Source organism: Microtus oregoni, unplaced genomic scaffold, assembly GCF_018167655.1.
Source record: "Microtus oregoni isolate MIOR12 unplaced genomic scaffold, Mior012 000022F_ref0000154, whole genome shotgun sequence".
Classification (NCBI taxonomy): Eukaryota; Metazoa; Chordata; class Mammalia; order Rodentia; family Cricetidae; genus Microtus; species Microtus oregoni.
Window position 1 is genome coordinate 5904910 of NW_024543081.1, and position 24065 is coordinate 5928974.

General features: G+C 46.6%; 1 protein-coding gene across 2 annotated transcripts in view; it reads right to left on the reverse strand.

Moving 5' to 3' along the window:
- Window positions 1-235: 235 nt before the first annotated feature.
- The window catches only part of Tafa5 (TAFA chemokine like family member 5), a 199123-nt gene continuing 175293 nt past the window's right edge, over window positions 236-24065 (reverse strand). For both annotated transcript variants that reach the window (XM_041672409.1, XM_041672410.1), the window contains exon 4: window positions 236-2316. In XM_041672409.1, coding sequence (XP_041528343.1) covers window positions 2308-2316 — 9 coding nt within the window. In that variant the 3' untranslated portion in view covers window positions 236-2307. The remainder of the gene's footprint in view (window positions 2317-24065) is intronic.

A 24065-nucleotide genomic window follows, 5' to 3' on the forward strand; every position in this document is an offset into this window, starting at 1 on the left:
CCCTGGATACAACCTCTGAATCAGGGATGGCTTCAGAGCCCACGGCGCAAGCCCTGGAAATTCTTGGCACTCAACTCCCAGAGAGTGCAGCAAGCAGGAGTTGGTGACAGCGTCAGCCTCAGATGCGGTGATCAGGAAGGACCCAGGGCATGGTGCCCACCTACTGTCCCCACCAGCCACACAGACTATTCCCCTCTCCCAGGACACCACGGCCAGGGAACAAAAGCCATGCTTATCAAAGGACTTTTTTTCTTTATTTTCATAATTTAGCTGAATCAACACAAAATCGGATACCGTAAAACAAGGGGAAAATACGCTGCAACATCTTAAATCTCCCGGTCTCTGCCCTCGGATGGAGGTGTCTATGCTAGCTTGCCAAAGAAACGGTTGAGGGGAGGCGGAATGTATGTTGAGGTTCAGAGATGAGATGAGACCTCCTGCCCTGTTTGACCCCCCGGAGACATAGGCCACCGGAGCCTGGCACCATGCAGACAGTGGCCTTGCCTGGCCACCTTCTTTGACGAGAATCCCTCATCTCAGCCTCGTCGCTCTGCCTAGGATGCTCATCCCTCGGCATGAATGAAGGGAAGACACGTGGATACTGGAATGCGTCTCACAGAAATGGGCTTTCATTCCTATCTTTAGCCTATGGTTGCTGGAACGGCATCTATATACTGGAGTTAAATACATTTTTTTTTTTTGCTTTTTCCTTTAGTAGCATATTACTAGCATGATAGTCATGTTAATTGGACGTGTAGGTAGTATACTTTTAGAAGAACTCAGGAAAATGAATGGGGACTGTGGCTGTCCCTTATCCGCTGGCCTCTGGCACCACAGTGTATGTAGGGCAACCAAGGAAACTGACTCTTCCCCAGTTCCTCCGCCCCCCTCCAGCCCTGCTGTCTCAGTCTCCTGGTGTGGAGACCGAGGAACTCTGAGAACCAAGGGGGGCATTTACTGGGGAAGGGCAAGTTGGCCGAACATGGACTCAAGATCTATGGGATGGTAAAAGGGGGTTAAGAGAGAGAGAGGGACCTAAATCCATCAGAGGAGGCATGACCAAAGTATTGTACACACAATGTTTACCAACAGACTCACAGGGGGTTGTGAGCTACCAGACCAAACCAAAGCAAAGAGAGACATAGCTTCCTAGCATGGGCAAGGTCCTCTGTACCTCACCCACTGCTTGGCCCCTCCATGCCTGCATTGAGGTCCTCCATGGCCACCTCGGAGTCTCAGGGGGGCCTGGCCACAACTCTTGGGATGGTCAGACCTGCCGTCAAATGTTAAATAGGATTTTCTACAAATATACAACATATAAAAACTGTTAAATATATAACTTTAGGCTTTTGCAAAATACATTTAATGATCTCTTTCAAACAGGGTTACTTCAGTTTTCTTTAATTTGCTTTCTGGAGCTAAATGGTGTATCAGATGAGATAGCAGTCACGGGAGACCCAGCATGCTCTTGGCAAATGGTGGATTATCCAACTATCAAAAATGGAGCTGTGGAAGAGGCATGTCTAACTGGTTAAAACAGAAAGTGATTTTAGTACGACAGAGTTGGTCTAAGCACAGGGGCAGAGGGTCTGTGTCCGGGGCCCTTTGCTGTCCGCTGGGGGCCGTCTCCGGCCACGCCCCGGCTGCGTCCTGCAGGTGCCCCACAGTGGTGTCCTTCTGGGCAAAGCCATCCTCCTAGAGCACGCTGCAGTGTTCGTGGGGCGGGGGTCTTGGCCGCGGATGGCCTCTCCATGCTGCCTGGGCCACCAGCATGTCTGCCACTGTGCCCTCCCCCGCCCCACAATCAAACCCGGGAACTCTTGGCAGCAGGGATGCGTCCACGTTAAAATAGATTTGCTCTTTGGTCTATTGAGAATACTGAAAGTATAAGAAAATAAAAGTGATTCAGACAGTCTGGGACACAGGAAGTGGTGGCTTCTGCACCCGACAGTCCCCGGACCTTGCGTTGTGGCTCAGCTGGCTGGGCTGCACCCTCCTTGTTCTTGTCCTCCAACTCCAGGGAGCAAGTGGCTATGGAGGGTGGGTGCAGCCAGGCTCCACACACCAGGTATTGCTGATTCCTGGCACCACCCCTGACCTGTGGGTCTGAGTCCCGGCCTCCTGGGTTCAGCTGGACAGACTTGAGCTCAGAGCTACGAGGAATTGGGCTGTCCTGGTTAGGCCTCTGGGAAACTGTGGGTATGTGGAGTACAGGCGGTGTCCATACGGGATGGAGGACTGTGGCTGAGGTGTAGAATCTCCAGGGAGCCACGGCCACTCCCAGGGGCACCGCAGGGGCTGCGACTGTCAGGAGACCTGAAGAGCAAAGACACAGCAGTCAGCCTTATACTGAAAGCACCCAGTCATGTTTCTGGCACAGTCCCTGGCACATATACCTCTCCTCTTGCCCATCATGGGCAAGTTTATCATCTTCCGGAAGCTGACTAAGATTGCAGACCTGAATGATGGTGCGGGGAGGGCAGATGGGGGAGAGGGGTCACTCTGCCTAAGATTATGCCCCAGGAGCACCATCCTGTTAGTGTTCCAGGGGAGGCTGCCCTCTGCTGGGGACCCAGAGGAACCTCTGTAAGCTCCCCAGCTGGTCTAGGTCCACTTGGTCTCCTAAGAGTGCATGGCACCAATCTGCAAACTTAGCATTTACCCCATGCTGGCCCAGGGGGCATGCATTTCCCCTCTGGACCCTTTAACAGATGCCAGGAGGAGAGGAGGCACACCCTTCCCCCACCTTTCAGCAACCAGACCAAGACAACAGACAATAAAACATCTCCAGGAGTCCTACAGTGACAGAAGGGGGAGGTGAAAGGCTGGTATCAGCCATGGGAGAGGCTTGTCCCCCAGGAAGAGAGCTCACACAATTCTGACAACTTAGCAGAACACTTTGGAGGAGAGACTTGAGCTGAGACAAGTATGGGCCAACAATGGGCGGGACCACACTTTGACCAAGACTCTTGAGTTACACATACACCTCCTACCCTCTGCGCCTGAATTTCTTCAGTATCCCACAGACGCAGGGACCACTGGACATCTGATTCCTCCTCCCACTGTGTCCGAGTGGAATAAATCTGCTTTCTCTGCTCTTCACCAAGGCTGGTCTCTGTTGAATTAGGATGGATGACGGGCCTTGCTTGTCGGGGCTGTCAGCACTCAAGCTATGAAGTCTAACACCCCTACTAACAACCCCACTTCTGTCACTCTGAGGAAGTGCCCTGGGACTGATTCCAGAACATGGGATTGGTATATATACATAGAGTGAGGTCCAGCTGTTGAGTGGCCTCTCCAGGCCACACGCCATGTAGGGGGGCTTCAGGGAGACCATGGATTGTTGGTGGCAGCCACACCCCATAGACTGGGCAAGTTTATAGGTGTAGCAGCTTCTTTGTATCCTGTATACTTACCAAACACACAGGGACAACTGCGTCTGAAAAGCTCAGATTGTTTTTATCAATATCCCTCAACAGTGCATGCTAAGAACAGCTCACACAGCATTCACACCATAGTTAGCAGATGTTTGGTGCGGGAGAATTGTCTGTATTCTGTCAATCATGTTTTAAATAAATGCTGATTGACCAGGGAGGAAGTATAGGCGGGTCAACGAGAAAGGAAGTAGAGGCAGGGTGATGAGAACGGAATTCTAGGAAGGAGGAGGAAGTCCATTCCTCCCAGTCCTGCACAGACCATGGAAGAAGCAAGATATGAGTTGCCCTGCTGAGAAAGGTACCGAGCCATGTGGCTAACATAGATAAGAATAATGGGTTAATATAAGTGATAAGAGCTAATAAGAAGCCTGAGCTAATGGGCCATTCAGTTTATAACTTATGGAGACTTCTGTGTGATTGTCTTTGGGACTTGCCGGCTGTGGGAACTGGGTAGGACAGAAACCCCAGCTAGCAGGGCCTCATGTTACAGATATTGACTAAGACCACAGCATCCTGCCTGTCTCTGTGGCTTGGCAGACTTGGTGTGGGCTTCAGGGATGCTTACCCCCTCCCACTACTGTCATACCCAACTGAGATGGGTCTGTGGTCTGTGTCTGCAGCACATTTTGGAAGGTGATTGTTACATATGATAGGATGATGGGGGCTGTCTGCAAACAGGAAAACCAACAGCTGAAACCACACACATTTGTTATCTGGTGACATTTCCTTGGAAGACAAATATATTGCTGAATTATCAAAAATTCATTCTTTCTAGATGTGTTCTAGGGGCCGCTCTCCCATCACTGTTCTGTAGCAATAGTCTCTGCTCTTTCTAGAAAGGAATGATGTGGAAGGTCTTAGTATTACTCCATCTGTGACACACACACACACACACACACACACACACACACACACACAAAGCTGGTTTCTGTTCATGCTCTCTTATTCCACTATAAACCCCTCCTATCTTCCAGCATCATGAAGATTCTTCATGGTGAGGGACCAAGCAGGCCATGCTTAGCCCTGTGTGCTCCCCCTCCCTACACCTAAAGCCTTCTACCTGATACTGCATGGCTGGCTGAAACAACCCTTTTCAGAAGCACAGAAGCTCTTGGTTGTCCTCTCCCTCCAAGACCCTGCCCCCAGGTGCCAGGGTCACAGAGCAGGGTTCACGAGGCCAGGTCACTCAATGGTCAGTGAGGCTGCCCCTGAGCATAAACCTGCTGGGACATAGCTCACAGGTGGTCTCCCATCCAGCCAGCAGGCTATCCCTGGTGGCCATTCCATGCTGAGCTCCTGCTTCTGAGTTTGCCTGGGTCTGCAGACACGATGGCTGCACATGGATAGCTCACAGGATCATCAGCTCTGCAGCTCACAATTTTAGGGCTAGTGTTTGAGGGCAGCTCAGCAGAGCTGGCTCCAGCTGTAGGGGATCACCCAGATCTTCTTGAGGTTAGTTACTGTGGTCTCAGCCTCATGGTGACAGGACCCCATCCCAACCTCTCCTACACAGCTCAAGTTAGGGCAGTTGCCACTTGACACTCTAGACATGGAAGTGCACTTTGCCTGGAGGGCCTTGTCACTAATACACTATTGTAGCCAAGGTGTCACACACTTATTCAGCAGAGACGTTATTTCTTGCTCTCTGTTGTCTCACTTAATGGAATATTGGCTGCAGATACTGTGCTGAAGTATAATGACACATGAGCATGAAAAATGCTCTCATGAAATCCATTATTTTATTGCCAACTTGAAAGATAAATAAAAATTAAAATTCTTGTTTAAGAATTGATAAAAATAATTTACAAATCAGAGATGAATCCATGAATGTTTTAAACCATGAATATAATATTAAAAAATTGTGTGAAACTCCCAGAACAAATTCTAGTTCAATAAAGCTATATACAAACATGGACTGGAGAGGGATGGCTCAGTGGTTCGAGCACTGGCTGCTCTTCCAGGGAACCAGGGTTTGCTTGCTAGCACCCACATGGCAGCTCACAACAATCCTGAACTCCAGTTCCAGAGTACCTGATCCCCTCTGCCGGTCATCATGGGCACTGCACACTCCTGGCACACAGACAGACATGCAGACAGACATTAAGTAAATATTGAAAATACAAGAGAGAGAAATACAAACCCAAGCAGCAGAGGGAAAGACCTAGATGACATATAAGACTTAACCCTCCTGATTACAGAGCCAGTGGGGGAAGGGACGAAGGGATCCACAATAGCAGTATAAAAGGTGCCTATGCTTAATCAGCATGCCTGCCACTCTGGGCTGATGCCTGACTTTTCAGAGCCTTAGAATAAAAAGTCCTGCTCTTACTCCCGGGCCTCCGGTGCTTTTGTTTTTTTTTTTTTAAATGAAGTGAGGTGAGGGTCCACATGTTACATTTAGTTTGGCAAGTAGCAGAGCAGCATTTTGTTTGGTCCCCTTTCTACTTTCTTTTTGTGGTTGGTGGTACTAATAATTCGCCCAACACATTTTCTGGTCATTGGGTTCGCCGATCCTTTGTGGTGTGCCACTGAGATTTGCTTTTCTTACTTATTGAATCTGTGGCTCCCTAGCACAGTTACTGTAGGCCAACAATCCACAATCTTTTGCTTTTATTTATATCACATTAGACAAAGGCTAGGCCTCCCTCCCTCTTCCTTCATTTGTTTTTCGAGACAGAGTCTTGATGTCCATAGCCCAGGTTGAACCTCCTTGTCACAGCCTCTGAGTGTGGAGGGCTGGGATTTCTCTGGTGGATTCCACCACACCCTCCTAGAGGTCTTCACTGATCCTTCATGTGGGCTTCCTCCATCGGCGACACAGTGAAGACTCATTCTACAGATTTCCTCTGCAGTAACCTCTTAGGCACCCAGCTCTGGAATCTTATGGAATACCTAACCACCGAATCTGTGGATGCCACCTCCCTTTCCAGGCCTCGACGGAGCCTCAGGTAGAATAAGGGGATGCCAAAGATCTCTGGAGAGAACTTAGGGGTGGTAGGTAGGTGTTGTGAACTCCTCCAGAGACGTGACTGTCATTCTGACAAGGGTCCTCACGTGCATGCTGGACACAGAGGGACACTGAGGACTGCTGCTCCTCAGTGGCTACTGGATGAGACCAGTCTGTATGGTTCATGGTGTCTCTAGGTCTCAGCTTGGATGTCACTGCCACAGTTGCCCAAGAATTACAGAGGCAGTATGACAAAGATTGGAAGTCCATGTCCACACATGATCTAACATTATAGAATGACCACTGTAGGGCCTGACCTCCAGGCTGGGACATTTGGAATAGGTCTCTTCTTAGCTGCCCCCAAACCACTCTGGGATTGAGTGGAGGGCAGGGTGATTGGACAAGATCCTAGGAGAGCAGCCTGGTCAGCACGACACCTATGTGGCCACAAAAGAAGGACCCACAAGCCTTTCTGGGCTCATGCATTCCAGGCTATGATGGATTTCCAACATCAATCTTTGTTGGGGGAGGCCAGCCAAAGGGCCCAAGAGCCAAAGATTTGTGGCTGGCCATGTCCCACAGCCCCAAGGGTCTGTGACTCATATGTTGCTGACTGTCACAGTTGCCATCTCAGGAGTATGCCATCTGTGTGCGCATGATAACTGACTTGTATAATCAGGCATGCCCAGAGATGGTTACAAATATCACCCTTGAGAGCCCGAGACCTTTAGCTACATCATTTCCCACTCACCCTAACCTCATGCTCCCCTTCCCAGTTGTCCAGTTGAGCACTGTCCCTTTCTGGTCCTGGATGTCCCCAGATACTCCATGAGTAGCTACAAGTCATATCTAATGGGTCAGCACAATCAAAGATCTGTCTTTTTCAGCTAGACCTGAGACCAAATGTCCTGCCCACACAGGACAGAGAAACCTGCCTCAGAGCCCAAACTGACTCAGCTCCTGAGAACACACACTGGGCCGCAAAGAACGCCCTAGTGGAATGAGTACAAGGAAGACCAGCCTGCAACCTGCCCTGCTCATTTCACCTAGGGGAGAAAGGCCAGTGGGTGATGCTACCAGGAGTAACCAGCTATTCAGGCGGCACGTCTCTGGATCATTTCCTACAGTGCTGGTGCCCAGACGCACTTCTGGGGTCACAGTCTGACTGTGAGCTTGGGGCAACAGAGCCACACAGCAGTCACGAGGTCACTCTGGCATCCTGCAGACTCCAGCTCAGCACTCATAGTGACTGGGGTGGACTGAAGGACACATGGCAACAGGTTCTACCTGACTTCAAAGCAACAGGACATGTCTGCTGAGAATGGAAATGGGGTTCATTCAAAGGCACTGGGTCGTTTCTGCAGTCAACACACAGGGTTGAGCCCTGAAAACAATAAGTACCGTGTACATTTTGATAGCATGCTGGTAATGGGATGAAGGGCCTGATGGGTCACTGTAGGTGACAAAGATGTGTTCCTGTATAAGGAACCTGCACACTGACATCGCTGAGTATAGAGTACTTGTACTCAGGTTCAAGGCATCCAGGATCCCCCGTCTGGCTGACGATGGTCCCAGGAACACAGCAGAACGACCTCCTGCCCCTCCAGGCTGGTTTAGAAGACAGCAGGACATGGTTTGTGGGGCAGAATCTGATCAGATCTACACCTTCAGACAGCAGCTATGTGAGCTACTTAGCTTAGTTAAGCTGGGTTCTGTTCATAGAGGGCCTTTGCTTAGGGCTACCTAAATGTGAATTCCCCAAGACACAGTCACAGAAGCAACCTCAAGGCTCAGGAAAGGCACTGGGCCTAGGCGCCTGGCTCTCACTTCTGGGATCTGCTGCTCCATCTCTAAAGGTGGAGCTGCACCATCGTTGGCCTCATTTTCAGTCCAGTGGAGACCTGAGGTAAGCAACACCACTCTGCTACCTGAGGATCAGGGCCGACCTCCAGGAGACAAAGTCCCTCACCCAGGAAATGTCAGAGACTAAGGCTTATCTCGGAATAGCCCTTGCCAACAGCCAAAGACAAGAGCTCTGAAAAGTGACTCAGACCCAATGCCACCAGGCTGGGCAGACAGAGCCCAGTATAGACCTGTACCTTCAAACTGCCCAATGGCAAACAGCAGCCCTGATAAAATTCACAAGCAATGTCTCTCCACACTAATCAAAATGGGGTGTGATCACTGAAGCACTCCAGGGCCCACTGGGACCCAGGGCTCTATGTACAGGACTCGTAGGATGCTCAGAGGAAAGCCTTGGGCTTGCCCGAGGAATCTGCCCACAGTTATTCATCCTTCCTTCAAGTAGTTATTGATCTTCCATAAACAAACTCCTTAACAAGGAGGAAACCAGAGAGGAGTGGATGCGGACTCTCTTCTCAGCGGGAGGGCTCTGCCTGTGCAGCTAGCCTTGGAGGAAAGCTGAACTTCTGTGCATGTCACTTGGCTCTTGTGCCTCTGTGACTGGGAGCAGAGACTGTGCCCAATTACTCTTGGTACCCTGGATGGTAGACGGGATGACCTGCCTACCCTGACCTTGATTCTAGCAGATGTAATCAAGGCAAGATAGAGTCCCACTGGATTATGGAGGATCATAATCCAACCGTTAATGTTGTTACAAGGGCAGGATTCAGGGTTTGAACACCGACACAAACAGTGCCGTTAGAAACAGCCACATGGAGACAGAGGTGGAGACTGAACTGGTGCAATCACGAGCCAGGGAATGTTGGGAGCACCAGAGACTTGGCAAGGCAGGAGGAGCCTTCCTCTATGGAGGCTATGGAGGGAGCCGGCTCAGTATACACCCTCATCTTAGAGTTTTGCACTTAGAGCTGTTAACAAGTTAAGCTTCTGAGGTTAGAGGCCACCTACCTGTGCCCAATGGGGCTCTCACACTGTTACCATATGAACCCCACAAAACCAGGCAGGACTCAGGTGCTACAGGCACTTGCACCTAAGATGGTTTGAGGTGTCACTGCTGGATTAGATTAGCATCCACCATTCCAGAGTCTCTGTGTACTATCTTGACTATGGGCAAAGGCTGTGATGGGCTGAGATTGGAAACAAATACCTCTGTTAACCTTCACAATGAAGCCCAGTGGGCAGTCTGCCTCGAGAAAAATTAGAGGTCTTCACAACACCCAGGGGTTCCTCTATCCTCTAAGAACCCTGAAGACTGTCTACTGCATAGCAGGCCCTGAACAACCAGGTCCTGATCTCCACTGTGTACAGCACCAGTCATTCCCTATTCTCCTTGCTGCCATCATGGGGTCCCCTGACCCTCTTCTAGCTCCCAAGATTCCCTTTCGTCTGCTAATATTGCTCCTTCTTGGCTAGCGGAGATAGCAGCTGAAGTGAACTTCCTGCTGGGCTGATTAAGAGCAAGAAGAAGGATGGGAGATCACCCTCTACCCACACAGAGGAGGACATGGGTGGGACGGTAAAGAAACAGCTCTTTAGGTCCTCAGCCTACCTCCAAGCGGACTCCACAGAGGCAGCTAAGGAAAGGCTTGTAGGCCTGCAATCCCAGGTGACTAGCCCCAGCCCAGAGCAGAGAACACAGGGACAGTTCAGACCCTCATACAAAGGCAGAGACAGAACAGGTACAGGTAGGGCCAGGCTATGAGAGCAGCCCAGGACACACTCAAGAAGATGGACAGAACATCACATGCTTCTTCCCGAGATCCCCCTTAATCAGCAACATCTAGACCTCCAGAACCTGAGCTGGGAGGAAGGTAGACATGGTGAGAGGGGCTGAGGCAAAAGTCTACCCAGTCACAGCTGTGGAGTGCCACTAGCTGCTGAAGGACACTGTGGCTGGATACATGTGGCTAGACGGAGAGTAGAAAAGCAAGAACAAGGCAGCCCTTCTATGCTATGAGGCAGAGAACTACATGGACACGATGCTGGGACACCCTGAGCTATATGTGTACTGTCCCCAACTTAACTGCTACAGGGAGAACCGGCTGCAGCACTGCTTTAAGCAAGGTACAAGTGGCATGTGTACATACACTGGTGAGTTAAATAACCTAGGTCCTCTTGAACATCAGCTTGAGTTTTAACTGAATTTGAATATAGAGTACTTATAGTTCTGCCTTCAACGCTTTAAAAATCCATTTTGAGTTTTCAGGTGTTAACTTTCTGGTGTGGGATTTTTAAGAAGCAACTCACCCAGGAGCACTAGACAGTAGGAAATAATCAAACTGAGAGCTGAAATAAAAAAAAAAGAAACAGAAAACAATACAAATAATCAATGAAACAAAGAGTTGGTTTTTCAAGAAAAATAACAAAATAGACAAACACTTGTCCAAACTGACCAAAAGGGAGAGAGAGAATATCCAAATCAACAAAATCAGAAATGAAAAAGGGGGACATAACTACAAACACAGAGGAAATCCAGAGAATCATTAGATCATACTACAAAAACCTGTACTCCACAAAATTGTAAAACTTAAAAGAAAGGGACAATTTTCTGGATAAATATCACTTACCAAAATTAAATCAAGACCAGATAAGCAAATTAAACAGACCTATAACTGCTGAAGAAATAGAAAGTCATCAAAAGTCTCCCAAGCAAAAAAAGTCTAGGACTAGATGGTTTCAGCTCAGAATTCTACAAGATTTTCAAAGAAGAACCAATACCAATACTCCTCAAATTGTTCCACACAATAGAAACAGAAGGAACATTGCCAAATTCCTTTCAAGAAGCTACAATTACCTTGATACCCAAACCACACAAAGACATCACTAAGAAAGAGAATTACAGACCAATCCCTCTCATGAACATTGACACAAAAATATTCAATAAAATACTGGCAAACCAAATCCAAGAACACATCAGAAAAATCATCCACCATGATCAAGTTAGCTTCATCACAGAGATGCAGGGATGGTTCAACATATGAAAATCTGTCAACGTAATCCACCATATAAACAAACTGAAAAAAAAATCACATGATCATCCCATTAGATGCTGAAAAAGCCTTCAACAAAGTACATCTCTTCATGATAAAGGTCTTGGAGAGAGCAGGAATACAAGGAACATACCTAAACATAATAAAGGAAATATACAGTAAGCAAACAGCCAACATCAAACTAAAGGGAGAGAAACTCAAAGCAATCCCACCGAAATCAGGAACAAGACAAGGTTATCCACTCTCTCCATATCTATTCAATATAGTTCTTGAGGTCTTAGCTAGAGCAATAAGACAACAAAAGGAGATCAAGGGGATACAAATCAGAAAAGAAGTCAAACACCCACTATTTGCTGATGATGTGATAGTTTACATAAGGGACCCCAAAAATTCTACCAAGGAACTTCTACAACTCATAAACAGCTTCAGTAATGCAGCGAGATACAAGATTAACTTGAAAAAAATTAGTAGCCCCCTTTACACACAGATGATAAATGGGCTGAGATAGGAATCTGAGAAACATCACCCTTCACAACAACCACAAATATACAATATCTTGGAGTAATTCTAACCAAACAAGTGGAAGACCTGTATGACAAGAACGTTAAACCTTTGAAGAAAGAAATTGAAGACACCAGAAAATGGAAAGATCTCCCATGCTATTGGATAGGTAGAATTAACATAGTAAAAATGGCAGTCTTACCAAAAGCAATTGACAATTTCAATGCAACACCCATCAAAATCCCAGCAAAATTCTTCGCAGACCTCAAAATAACAGTAATCAACTTGATATGGAAAAGCAAAAAACCCAGGATAGCCAAAAAATGCTGTACAATAAAAGAGCTTCTGGAGGCATCACAATCCCTGACTTCAAACTCTACTACAGAGCTACAGTAATATAAACAGCCTGGTATTGGCACAAAAACAGACAGGAGGACCAATGAAACAGAATCGAAGAGGCAGATATCAATCCACATACCTATGAAAACCTGATTTTTGACAAAGAGGCAAAAAATATAAAGTGGGTAAAGGAAAGCATATTCAATAAATGGTGCTGGTATAACTGGATATCAACATGTAGAAGAATGAAAATATATCCATATCTATTCCCATGCACAAAACTTAAGTCCAAATGGATCAAAAACTTCAACATAAAAGCAACCACACTGAACCTCATAGAAGAGAAAGTGGGAAGGACACTTGAAAGCATTGGCACAGGAGACCACTTCCTAAATATAACCCCAGTGGCACAGACACTGAGAGAAACAATTACTAAATGGGACCTCCTGAAACTGAGAAATTTCTGTAAACCAAAGGACATGATTGGCAAAATGGCAGCCTACAGAATGGGAAAAGATCTTCACCAACCCTACATTGGACAGAGGGCTGATCTCCAAAATATACAAAAAACTCAAAAAATTGATCATCAAAACAAATAATCCAATAAAAAATGGGGTACAGACCTAAAGAGCAAACTGAATCTAAAATGGCTGAAACACACTTAAGGAAATGCTCACCATCCTTAGTCATCAGAGATATACAAATCAAAACAACTCTGAGATTCCATCTTACCTCTAACAGATGACAACCTATGCTGGAGAGGTTGTGGGGTAAAGGAAATACTTCTGCATTGTTGGTGGGAGTGCAAGCTAGTACAACCCCTTTGGATGTCAGTGTGGCGATTTCTCAGCAAATTAGGAAACAACCTTCCTCAAGACCCAGTAATACCACTTTTGGGTATATACCCAAAGGATGCTCAATCGTGCCACAAGGACATGTGCTCAACTATGTTCATAGCAGCTTTGCTTGTCATAGCCAGAACCTGGAAACAGCCTAAATGCCCCTCGACCGAAGAATGCATAGAAAATGTGGTACATTTACACAATGGAAAAGAATAATGACATCTTGAAATTTGTGGGCAAATGGATGGATCTAGAAAACATCTTATTGAGTGAGGTAACTCAGACCCAGAAAAACAAATATCATATGTACTCACTCACAAGTGGCCTTTAGACAAAAAGCAAGGAAAATCCAGTCTGCAATTCATAATCCCAAAGAACCCAGATAACAAAGAGGACCCTAAGAGAAACATACATGGATCTGATCTACATGGGAAATAGAAAAAGACAAGGTCTCCTGAGTAAATTGGGAGCATGGGGATCATGGGAAAGGATAAAAAGGAAGGGGAAAGGAAGGGAGTGGAGTAGAGAAAAATATATAGCTCAAGAAAAACAATTTAAAAACTCCATTTAAATTTGTATCTATATTTCTTGGCGTCTATTCTCATGGAAGCATTCCTAGAAACTTCCAGAAGCTGGACTGTAATGTGGGGCAGTTCTCAGAAGTGCCAGGTAGTCATGGCTGATGGCCCTTTTTATTGTACCCCACTTCCAGGTCAGCTGCCAGGCTGGCCATTCCATGTTCCTTGGGAAGGACAGGCACCAGCATAGTTCTCCATCACTATGATCAGGATGTAGGCCTGGTCCTCATTCAAGGGGTACCCTGCTTTTAAAAAGTTTGTTGGTCAAGGAGACCCTGGAGGAAGACTATATATCCTCAAGGGAAAGTCTCACAGAACTTGGATGTGAAAAGGTCAAGATGCCACATTGGGAGTCTCCTCAGGTTAACTGACTCTCAGTGTGAAGACCAAAAGCGAGTGAAAATGAGTGTTCTGATAGGTGTTCACTCGCCCCTCATAACTGCTGTAGATCTGATTGAACTTCAGCACTCGACCTGCTTCTATACCTAATCCACCTGCCAGTGGCTAAGGGCCTGTAATGACAAGGTGACCACAGTACCTATGAGAAAAATACTGGCAAATGCTGTGGGACAATGGTCTGCACCCTGTCATTTCTTTTAAATAAACACTGATTGGCCAATGGCCAAGAAGGAAGTATAGGCAGGGTGACCAGGAAGGAAGTAGAGGCAGAGCAATGAGAATTCTGGGAAGAGGGAAGTTTCAGTCTGCAGTCGTCACCTAGACAGAGGAAGCCAGACACAGAGCAAGCAAGATGTGACTGCCAGAAAAGGTACCAAGCCACGTGGCTAACACAGACAAGAATTATGGGCCAATGTAAGTTAGAAGAACTAATAAGAAGCCTGAGCTAATAGGTCAGTCAGCTTATGATTAATGTAGACCTCTGTGTGTTTATTTGGGACTAAATGGCTGTGGGACCTGGTGGGACAGAAACATCAGTCAACAGGCAAATATGTGCATGTTTAAATGTATGTATTGTGTAGGCTATATGTGCATGTGTATGTGAATGTATCTGTGAGTGAAAGCAGGTGTGGTGTATGCGTGTGCACATGTGGGAATGGCATGCACATGTATGTGCTTGCAGATATGAGATATACACGTATGATTCATGTATACATGCAATACATGTGCCTTGTGTGCATGTGGCTGTTTTATACGCATGTATATAGCTGTGAGATAGCACATATACACGAGTGAGGTACATACATGTGAATGTGTAAATGCTGCGGGGATCATATATATCTGTGTGCACACAGCTATAGTGTATACCTGCTAGAGAAGCTAGTCAGTAGTGGGACCCCTGACCTCAGAGGCATGCCAAAATGGGTTGCTAAGTCTGTGAGTTCAGTATGCAGCAATAGAAAACTGACCCATCCTGCCCAGGAAGAACTAGCTTCTTATACATTTTAAACTGGAATGAGGTTAGGCATGAGCACACCAAACTGTCACACACCTAGCTTTAGCCTCCTTCCTCAATTAAGTGACTGTCAGCAGTGAGGATGGTCCCTGGTGAGGTGACATCCCTCCCCACAGGATCCATAGCAGAAGGTCCTTGAGGGACAGAGCTAGAAGCTGAGGTGCTCTGGATGCCTTTTAGGGGTACAGACCCCCAAAAGAGCAGAGACAGGGACTCAAGTGCAAGATTCTGGTTCACCTTTGCTATCTTGAATCTTGAGCCGCAGGGAGAAGAGTTAAACCCTGCAGCCCTGCAGTGAGCTTTGGGAATAGAGTGCTGGCTAGATTTCAGGTTCTGAGCAGGACTCAAGGCAGCAAAGAGATGTTACTGTCCCTCAGCACTGAAGTCCATCAGGAAAGGGCTCCTGAGTTCAGGCTAGTTAGATGATTCTGAGCAAATCTCCCTAGGTGGAGTGCATAACATCAATATGGCCACTGTAGCTGTTTCACGGAGATGGTGCTAACTATTTCATGATATTTAATCAGGAATTGTGTTTGTATATTTACAGGGCTTGGGCAATCACCACCACAGTTTGGTTTAGTTTAACTTTGTGTCCTCAATGAGACACCATGCCATCAGCCATCATCCACTTTCTCTATAAGCTCCTGGCATTTTCCTATCATTCTGGTCTTCTCAGACTGGCCATTTTACAGAAGCAGAAGAGGCACACAGTGAGGACTCAGTCCTGGTTTCTTTCACGCAGTACGAAGCGTACAAGGTGTACCGCATGGCAGCAAGCAGCAGCGCCCATTCCTCTTCACAGCTGAGGGCAGTGTTACAGTTATTCACCCACTGGCCACTGATGGACACCTAGCCATTGAGTGGCTGGCTGCTTGAACGTCACGATGAACAGGTGTGCACGTGTGTGGCCAGGCAATCCTCTTTCGTGGGTAGAAAGACATGAGGAGTGGAACTGAGGGTCCTGTGCCAACTCTAGGCTCGCTTTCCTGAACAATGGCAACCCTGGGCTCCAAGTGCACTGAGCACTTCTCTCTGATTATCCAGACCGATGCTGTCCAAACACCTTCCAGAAGACTGATGAGTTTATACATCCTCGTATCTTCTGGAAGGCTACAGAGGTAGCTGGAAGGAGAGAAAAGCAATGTCTCTGGTGACTGCCACCTCATTTGTGTTTTTATCAACTATGGTCTGAGAAGAACCTCCACACTTTCTTCTGCATTCCTGTTTCACATGGCAGGAATTGGACATTCCCACATCTCATTCCTTTTCCTCTGTAGACTGTTTCTGCCGCACGCAAAATTGTCCACTGTTCCATCCAATCTCCAGATTACCTCGGTTCTACCTATAATTCTTCAGCTTTACGATGAATTACGTATTAAAATGATTTCAGTAGAACAGATATTTGGGACACTGATCCTTGAGAGGAAGGGGGCAGTGGGCTAGGGGTTAAACAAAGGGCACCAGACATCCTAGGCATATGATCTGCCATAGAGCTGTACCTCCAGTCCACGGGTTTCTCCACCCCAGGCTAGAGATTTGTGGTACTTGAAATGCCTGGCAGCTGCAGTCTGTAAGTCATGCCACGAAGTCGGTGCATCCATGCCTCTGCCACGTTTGGTACGTCCTGCCTTCTTAGAGAACGCTGCCCAGCTCACAATACCAGGGGGCGTGAGCGGCTGCTATGGAATTTTGCAGGCGGGGCTTGAGCTTGCAGCGTCCTTCTTAATTCTGAACTTGGTTCAGTGCTCCTCCTTGCTTTGTCTTCACCAGCCAGCTCTGTTTTCATCCCATTCTGCAATCCCTAGGGAATTTCATCTAGGACATGGCGTGTGGTAAGGATCCAACTTGCCCTTTTCCCGATATCCTAAAGCAATCCTCCCAGCAACTGCTGATGCTCAGAAATGCTGACGTGTCCCAAATCCAACTCTTAGGAATGCTTAGCTCCATTTCAGGGCCACATTTCAGGTCTGTTCCGTGTGTTAGGAGACAACCGTAACAAGGGCTAAGCATTGCCAGACTTTAATTAAGTGTCTGGGACTTTGTCAACATGACTCTTACCACATGTCATCTAGGCCAATGGCAGAACCAGAGCTCAGGCTTGGCCAGAGCCTCAAGCCCAGAACCAAGACCCTCGTATGACTCTCATGTGACCTTTGTCTCCATGCCAACATTGGTGTCATGTGTCTGCTGTAGCAGGGCAAGGACCTGACACCCCCCTAAGTGAACTACATTGAAAAAATGTAAAACCATCTGTAAAGCCCCCAAATGTCATTGGAAACTTAATGGAAATTCTGGCATCAGATGTGAGAGAGCACAACCGATCCCCCCTCCCCCAAGGCTTTATCTCCAAACAGGGCAGCTGGGTCTGGTCTATGGACCCACTGCTTGTCCAACTCCTTCACCACAAGGTGTGCGTGGGCACATCACACTCGAAGTTGAAGACACTGACTGCAGGTCCAATTTTTTACTTCTGAGGCATCCAGCTGAGCTTCTGGGGCCCACGGGGCTTGCATTTCTCACCTCAGATCTTTCCAGCACTGGTTTTTCAAGAATGTGTAGAGAGTGATCAGTGGTGGCGGTAAACCGAAGCTCCTGACTGGCCTCCTTGCAGGGCTGGGCCTGCCTGCAGGGCAATCAATGCCTCTGGCTTTAGGCAGACCCAGTACAGGGAACACCAGAACCACTGTGACGCTGAAGTCTGAAGCTTCCGGTACTGCTCATTTGATTTTCACAATTTACATGTACAGTTACTGTGTGCCTGCTGCCTTTTGGGTATATTGACTGATGGATAAACTCATTTTTCTGGCGCGGTGGCGGCCAAATACTGAAGTATATTGTACTACCTGACTTTGAAAAACAGAAGTACGACTTCATTTCTTATACAAACCCTGCTGTATGGCCACTGGCTTTGTCTTACTTTTCAAGGGTGCTGCGGTTTCCTGCAGGTGTAGATGACACGTGTCCCATTTGATAGTGTCATTGGCAAAGGCATGCTGCAGCGGCAGGAACCCAGATGTATCTGTAGTGTTTCAGACAGCTGAGGGCTCAGTCCCCAGGGATAGTTAGCTGGGTGCCTCCTGCATACCCATAATATCCTGTAACACCAGCCTCAGGCTTCGTGACAAAAAGCAATGCTGCTTTTCCATTCTTGGGGATACATCTGCAATCAGGGCTTCCTGAAATTAAACCAGCATTTTTCCATTTTCTCATTACTTAGGGGGAAAGAGTCCTGCATGCTAAATACTTTAAAGAATGTGCCTATTAAACTCCCTCAGCCTAGGAGTTTACAGGAGATTATTAACACCATTTCCCTTTCTGATATGTTTGTTCATTTTACACACACACACACACACACACACACACAAAATCATGCATACAGTCAAAGCTCCCATTTCCCAATGAATACACAGGTAGCTCCTGCACATTTGAAAAGTCTGAATGTAAGACTGACATTTTTTTTTTGGTCTTAAAAATATGGGTTAAATAGAAGTTAAAAACAAAACAAAACAACGTATCTTCATAAGATTACTAAAGATACAGTAACCGAGTCCAGGTGTTTCTTTTTAAGCTAATTAATAATTTCAATGTTAATTTTTCCTATTTTTGATGGTTGCTTACCCCAAATCTAGGTTCTTTATTTTCACGATTCCTGATTCGTAAAGACTCACTCACTCCAAGAACACCTTTCATTAGACATGCTGAATTCTTTCTGCTTCAACCTAAACGGGACCTTAGTTCCAGCTGTGACTGTCCAGTGTGGTCCAGCCCTGTTCTGATCACTGACCTCACCAGTGATGGCTCACTTTAGCACCAACGCTGAAGGTAGCATCTTGCTTATTTTATATGGACACAGACCAAAGCTCTGCGAGCCAGTTTACCTCTGAGGTAGCATGCTGCAAGACAACTTGGCTTCAATCCTCTGTGGCCTTAAGGAAGCAGAGCTCCATGATTTAGACTGGAAAGGAAGGCTGGCACATCTCTTCTGTCTGGGAGTTAAAGATATTTTTGTGGTGATTTTGAAAATGATGATACAATAGGAACAGCCTTGCTTATACTCCAGTTTCCACAGGTAACTACAAAAGCGTCTGTGGGAAGGTGGGATTCACAGGACCCATGAATTTTCCATGCTTTTCCAGCCTCCTGCTCTTGGCAGTGATGATTTGATCTCTCCCAGTCTGCCAGATATACAACTTTCAAACTCCATATAACCTTTAACTTCAAACACCAATTCTGGCCACTTTGTCTGCCCTCATGCTTTCCTTATCTGTGTCTCTAACATGCTTGTCAGCTGCGGGGGTCCCAGACTTTACTCCTTATTTTCAACCTGAACTACAATGTGCAAAACAACCATAGCATTAAGTAACTGTACCGACATGACATCACCATGCTCCAAGTTCTTTTATCTCTTCTCTTGCTTTCTTTTTGATCCCATCACTTGGTACAGTTTTCTTTACTCACCTTAAACCTTCCTGTGTTGCTAAAAGTACCTTCAGATACCTCTGAACAGTTGGTATCTTGAACAACTGCCCTTATAGTCCTTGCTTTTTTGATGGTGACAGCTGGTCCATTTACATTTATTGTTTTCACGGGCAGCGATGTCCTGTCATCCACAATGCTCTGTAATGTCTTCTGGCTACCCTTCTCTCCTGGCTCCACTCAGTTTGCACACATGCTCAGATTTTCTTTGCTCTTTTGTTTGGGGTGCTTTAGCAGGCAGCAGGCTTAGTTTCACTGGTAGCTTTCAATGTCAATCGAATTAAGGAGACCATTTCCCAAAGGACCAAACCAGGCCATCCTGAATATTTCTGACTACAAAGAGGGATGACCCTACACTAAGGATGGGCTCGGGTGATCCTTTCCACATTGCTGCTGGTTTCTCCCTGGCCATTCTGAATCAACCACAGGTGACACTAGAACATCATTTACATAAGGAGAGATTTGCACAATTCAGAGGAAATTAAGGAAGAGGCCTGGGAGTTTGCATTCAACTGTGTAGCCATAGCAAAGGGCTTGGCTTCAAACTGGAGATCTTCCTGCCTCAGTCTCCTGAGTGCTGGGGTTTTATACGTGTGTCCGTCATACCCTGAGATTGGTGTCAGCGGTGAACATCCACCCTCCCACACACGAACTCTTCTATATTTGCTTCCTGATTTCAGGGTCTTCTTGCTTTTTGATCTGAGTGTTAGAAAGAAAAGTCCCAACTAGAGAAGAAACTTGAGTAGACCTGACATGTATCTTTTGTTCATCTTTTTTAGCAACACTCTATGAGGGTATGCTCTCCCAGTCATGGAAAATATTCCTGGTTACTCGCTTAGTCCAAAGCAATTAGAAATAGGATTGCATTCATGAGGGAGACTGTGTTTTGGTCTCCCTTGCTGACAGCCCTTCCTTTATCTTCTGGCTTCAGGTCTCTGTGGGCTCTTAAGACTGTTTGTGTCGACATGGTTCCATGGACTTACGTTCTTCCAACTTTATTTTTCTTCAGTGTCCCCTAAAAGGCTATCACACAGGTTTCCTTCATTTACAAACTCAAACCCATCCTATGATCTAGTCAAGCTTTTTCTTTGGTTGGGACCTTTCTTTGGCCTAGGAGACTTGCCTCTTTCTTTCTAACACCTTACTTCCCCCTGAAGCTCATCTCTTCCCTTCCTGATGCACCCCTGCTCTCAGGCTGCGTGTCCCGCCCCTGACCTCCAAACCTGTCTCCTTCATCTTCTTTGTTCCACTTCTTCGTTGTTTCCTAGTTCTAAGATTGCTCTCACACTGTGGTTTCCATGTCTGCAGGGACGGTCCTATTAGTTGTAGCTTCCAATACACATCTGAATTCTGCTCTTAGGTCTCCAGTGTTTTTACAAGCACCATGTGTCTCTGTGGGAAAGCACAGAGAGTCTGCCCCCACTCTATGCTCTTCTCTGCCATGTCATCCCGGAATAATGGCCATGGCCATGTTCAGCTCCAGCATATCCAAGCAACATCTTTGGGGCTGCCATTGTGAGCCCTGTGGGGTGCTACAGGGCTACCTGGCCCTCTCTTCAGTATCTCCTCCTCACAAATAATGCTCATTTCCCCAGGCTCCAGTCTATGGCCTGCATCTCATCAGGCAGAGACCAAAGTTGCCCTGTACTCAAAGGTTTGGATGCCAAGTCTTCAGATCCTTTTTGCTCCCCTGGACATGGGCTGTTTGCTCTCTGGAAAAGCCCAAAACCACCTTACAAGGGGAGTCTTTTCTCGCCCTTGAGTCTCAATGATATTGAGAGTTCTTATTTCATTATTTCAAACACCTTCTGTAACTTGAAGCTGGGCAGAAGATGAAGCCAGCCTGTTGAGTCCAGCCACTGTATTAATTTACAAATCATGGATCCTTCTCCAAGGACTTGGGAGAGGCACTGTGCTCTCTTCCCACAGTTACATTTCTCCTACAGTGAAGAAAAATACCGCTCTCTCACCCTCTCCCCCTCTGGAAGCGCACCCAGCAGTGCCCTGTGAGATCCTGAAGGCCATGGCTACATATAGCAGATTCAATCAGAATCAAAACAGCACACTTGGGAGATGCAGGGCCCTGATCTTTCCATTGCATGAATGCTATCACACCAAAAAGAAGGCTTCCCAGAAGAGGCTCCTTCATCTCACACAGTCAATAGGGTGTGAGTACCCCAGGATATGCTGGGTGTAAAAGAACAACAACCTTAGATATAAAGAACCCCTAATATCTTAGAAGCCTTTTCCCTCCATCCTTTCCTTTCCCATCCCAATAACCTGTGAGGCTAGCTGAGGGACCCTCCTGCCTTCTCCAAACAAGAAAACCAAGGCTTGGGAAGACCCGACTGCCACATGTCACTTGACCAGAACACACAAGTGTCAGTTCCCTAGGCTAGGGATGATAGTGTCTGATGCAGAACCTTCACTTGGTACCATACATCAGTCCTACAATAGGGCTCTTCTCTCAAGATGTGCCTAGGTGTTATTATGTATGCCGCAGGCTAATTAATGAGATTTATGTTCCAGTGCAGGGGACAGGGCATTTATGGGGACCTGGTGGCAGATCTTCAGTGTCAACTAAGCTAGTGCTATCACTGGGACAGATGCCCTAGGACTTGATGCACCTGCCAAGTGCAATTTAAACAGTGCAATTTTAACAGAGCAAATTTAAAGCTATGTGGACAGTGACACAAATTCCTCAATTTTGCTTTTTTAAAAGATGTATCCCAAACACTGTGCTGGAGAGTTTTACATCAAGATAGAGTTATCTGAAAAGAGAGAACCTTAATTGAGAAAATGGTCCTCCAAAATACCCACTACAGGGCATTTTTAAAGATTAGTGATCGATAGGGGAGGATCCAGCCTATTTGGGTGGTGCCATTCCTGGACTGGTGGTCCTGGGTTATCTAAGGAAGCAGGCTGAGCAAGCCATGGGGAGCAAGCCGTTAAGCAGCAGCCTGCTCCCATGCCTCTGCACCGGGTTCTACCTCTAGGTTCCTGCCCTATTTGAGTTTCTGTTCTCATTGTCTTCACTAACCAACAGAGATATGAAAGTGTAAGACAAACAAACCCTATCTTCCCCAATTTGATTTCTGGTCATGGTGTTTTGTGACAGTAACAGAAACCCCAGGACAAATACCTAGGCCAAAGGCTCATATTTCATTGCCTCTATTAGCACACAGGCCATGGCAAAGGGTTGGCTACCAGCAAAGCCACTCCTGCTCACTCATTGCTATCACAGCTGGCTAAGGTCAGCAAGTCAAATCCATACACCCTAACAACAAGGACAACTCAGGGAACCTGGAGCCAAAGACCAAAGGATAGCTTAGTCTAGGGAGAGAGCTCATGAGGGTGTTAGGAGGCATGACCCCAACAGCTTCCATGATGAACACACAGGCACTGACTAATCTTCCAGCTTTTACACTCAATAATATCTCACTATTTCTGATATAGCTCAGACCTGCATTTACTTCTGTCCTTAATGATAACAACACCATTTTTATCTGAGAGTCTAAGGCCAAATTATACCAACACAGAAAAACAAACTTGAAGCACTCCGATAGTATTGCCTCTCAAAATGGAGCCTGGCCCCTTCTTGGTGAAAGGCTTCCCTGTTGGACACATGCCTGGCCCAGTAGGTGGCAGTGGCCTGGGGTGGTGCACCTTAGGATGGTCACCTGGGTATCAACTTCACTGTGTGTAGGAGAGCCTGAAGGGCCTATCAGAGTTGACCATTGCTGATGTGGGATGTCCTTCTGTATATGTGCTGCTTTTATTGGTTGATGAATAAGGCTCCTGAGGCCAATGGCTTAGCAGAGTAAAGCAAGTAGAAAATCAGAACAGAGATAGAGAGAGTGAGCAGGCAGAGTCAAAGAGACACCATGCACCTGCAGAAGAAGAAGTATGTCCCTGGAACCTTTCTGGTAAGCCACAGCCTTATGGCAATACACAGATTAGTAGAAATGGGTTAATTTAAGATATAAGAGCTAGCTAATAAGAAGCCTGAGTTAACACACCAAGCAGTGTTGTAATTATCATAGTTTCTGTGTCATTATTCAGGTCTGGACAGCCAGGAAATGAACGAGCAGTCTCCTTCTACACCTTGCGGTGGTCTTTTGTTTGTGATCTAACAAATAAAGCTTGCCTGAAGATCAGAATGCAGAATAACCACACTAGTTAGCCATAGAGGCCAAGCAGTGGTGGCACACACCTTTAATCCCAGCATTCAGGAGACAGAGACAGATGGATCTCTGTGAGTTCAAAGCTACCCTGGGCTACATGAAATTGATCCAGTCTGAAAGAGAAACAGGGGTCATGGCTCACACCTATAATCCTAGTACTAGGGAGTCACACACCTTTAATCCCAGCACTAAGGAGGTGGAGACAGGAAGGGATATGGCTGGGCAGAGAGAAGAACATAATGCTGAAGGAAACAGGAGCTCAATGCATTCAGTACAAGGACTTGTAGAGAGACGGGCTGCCCCATTCGGTCTGAGCATTTAGTAGTTTAGAACTAGTGACTGGCTGCTCTGTTTGTTTTAGCTTTCATCCCAATATCTGACTCCAGGTTTTTATTATTAAGACTAATTAGAACTTCTGCTACAGATCATCCTGG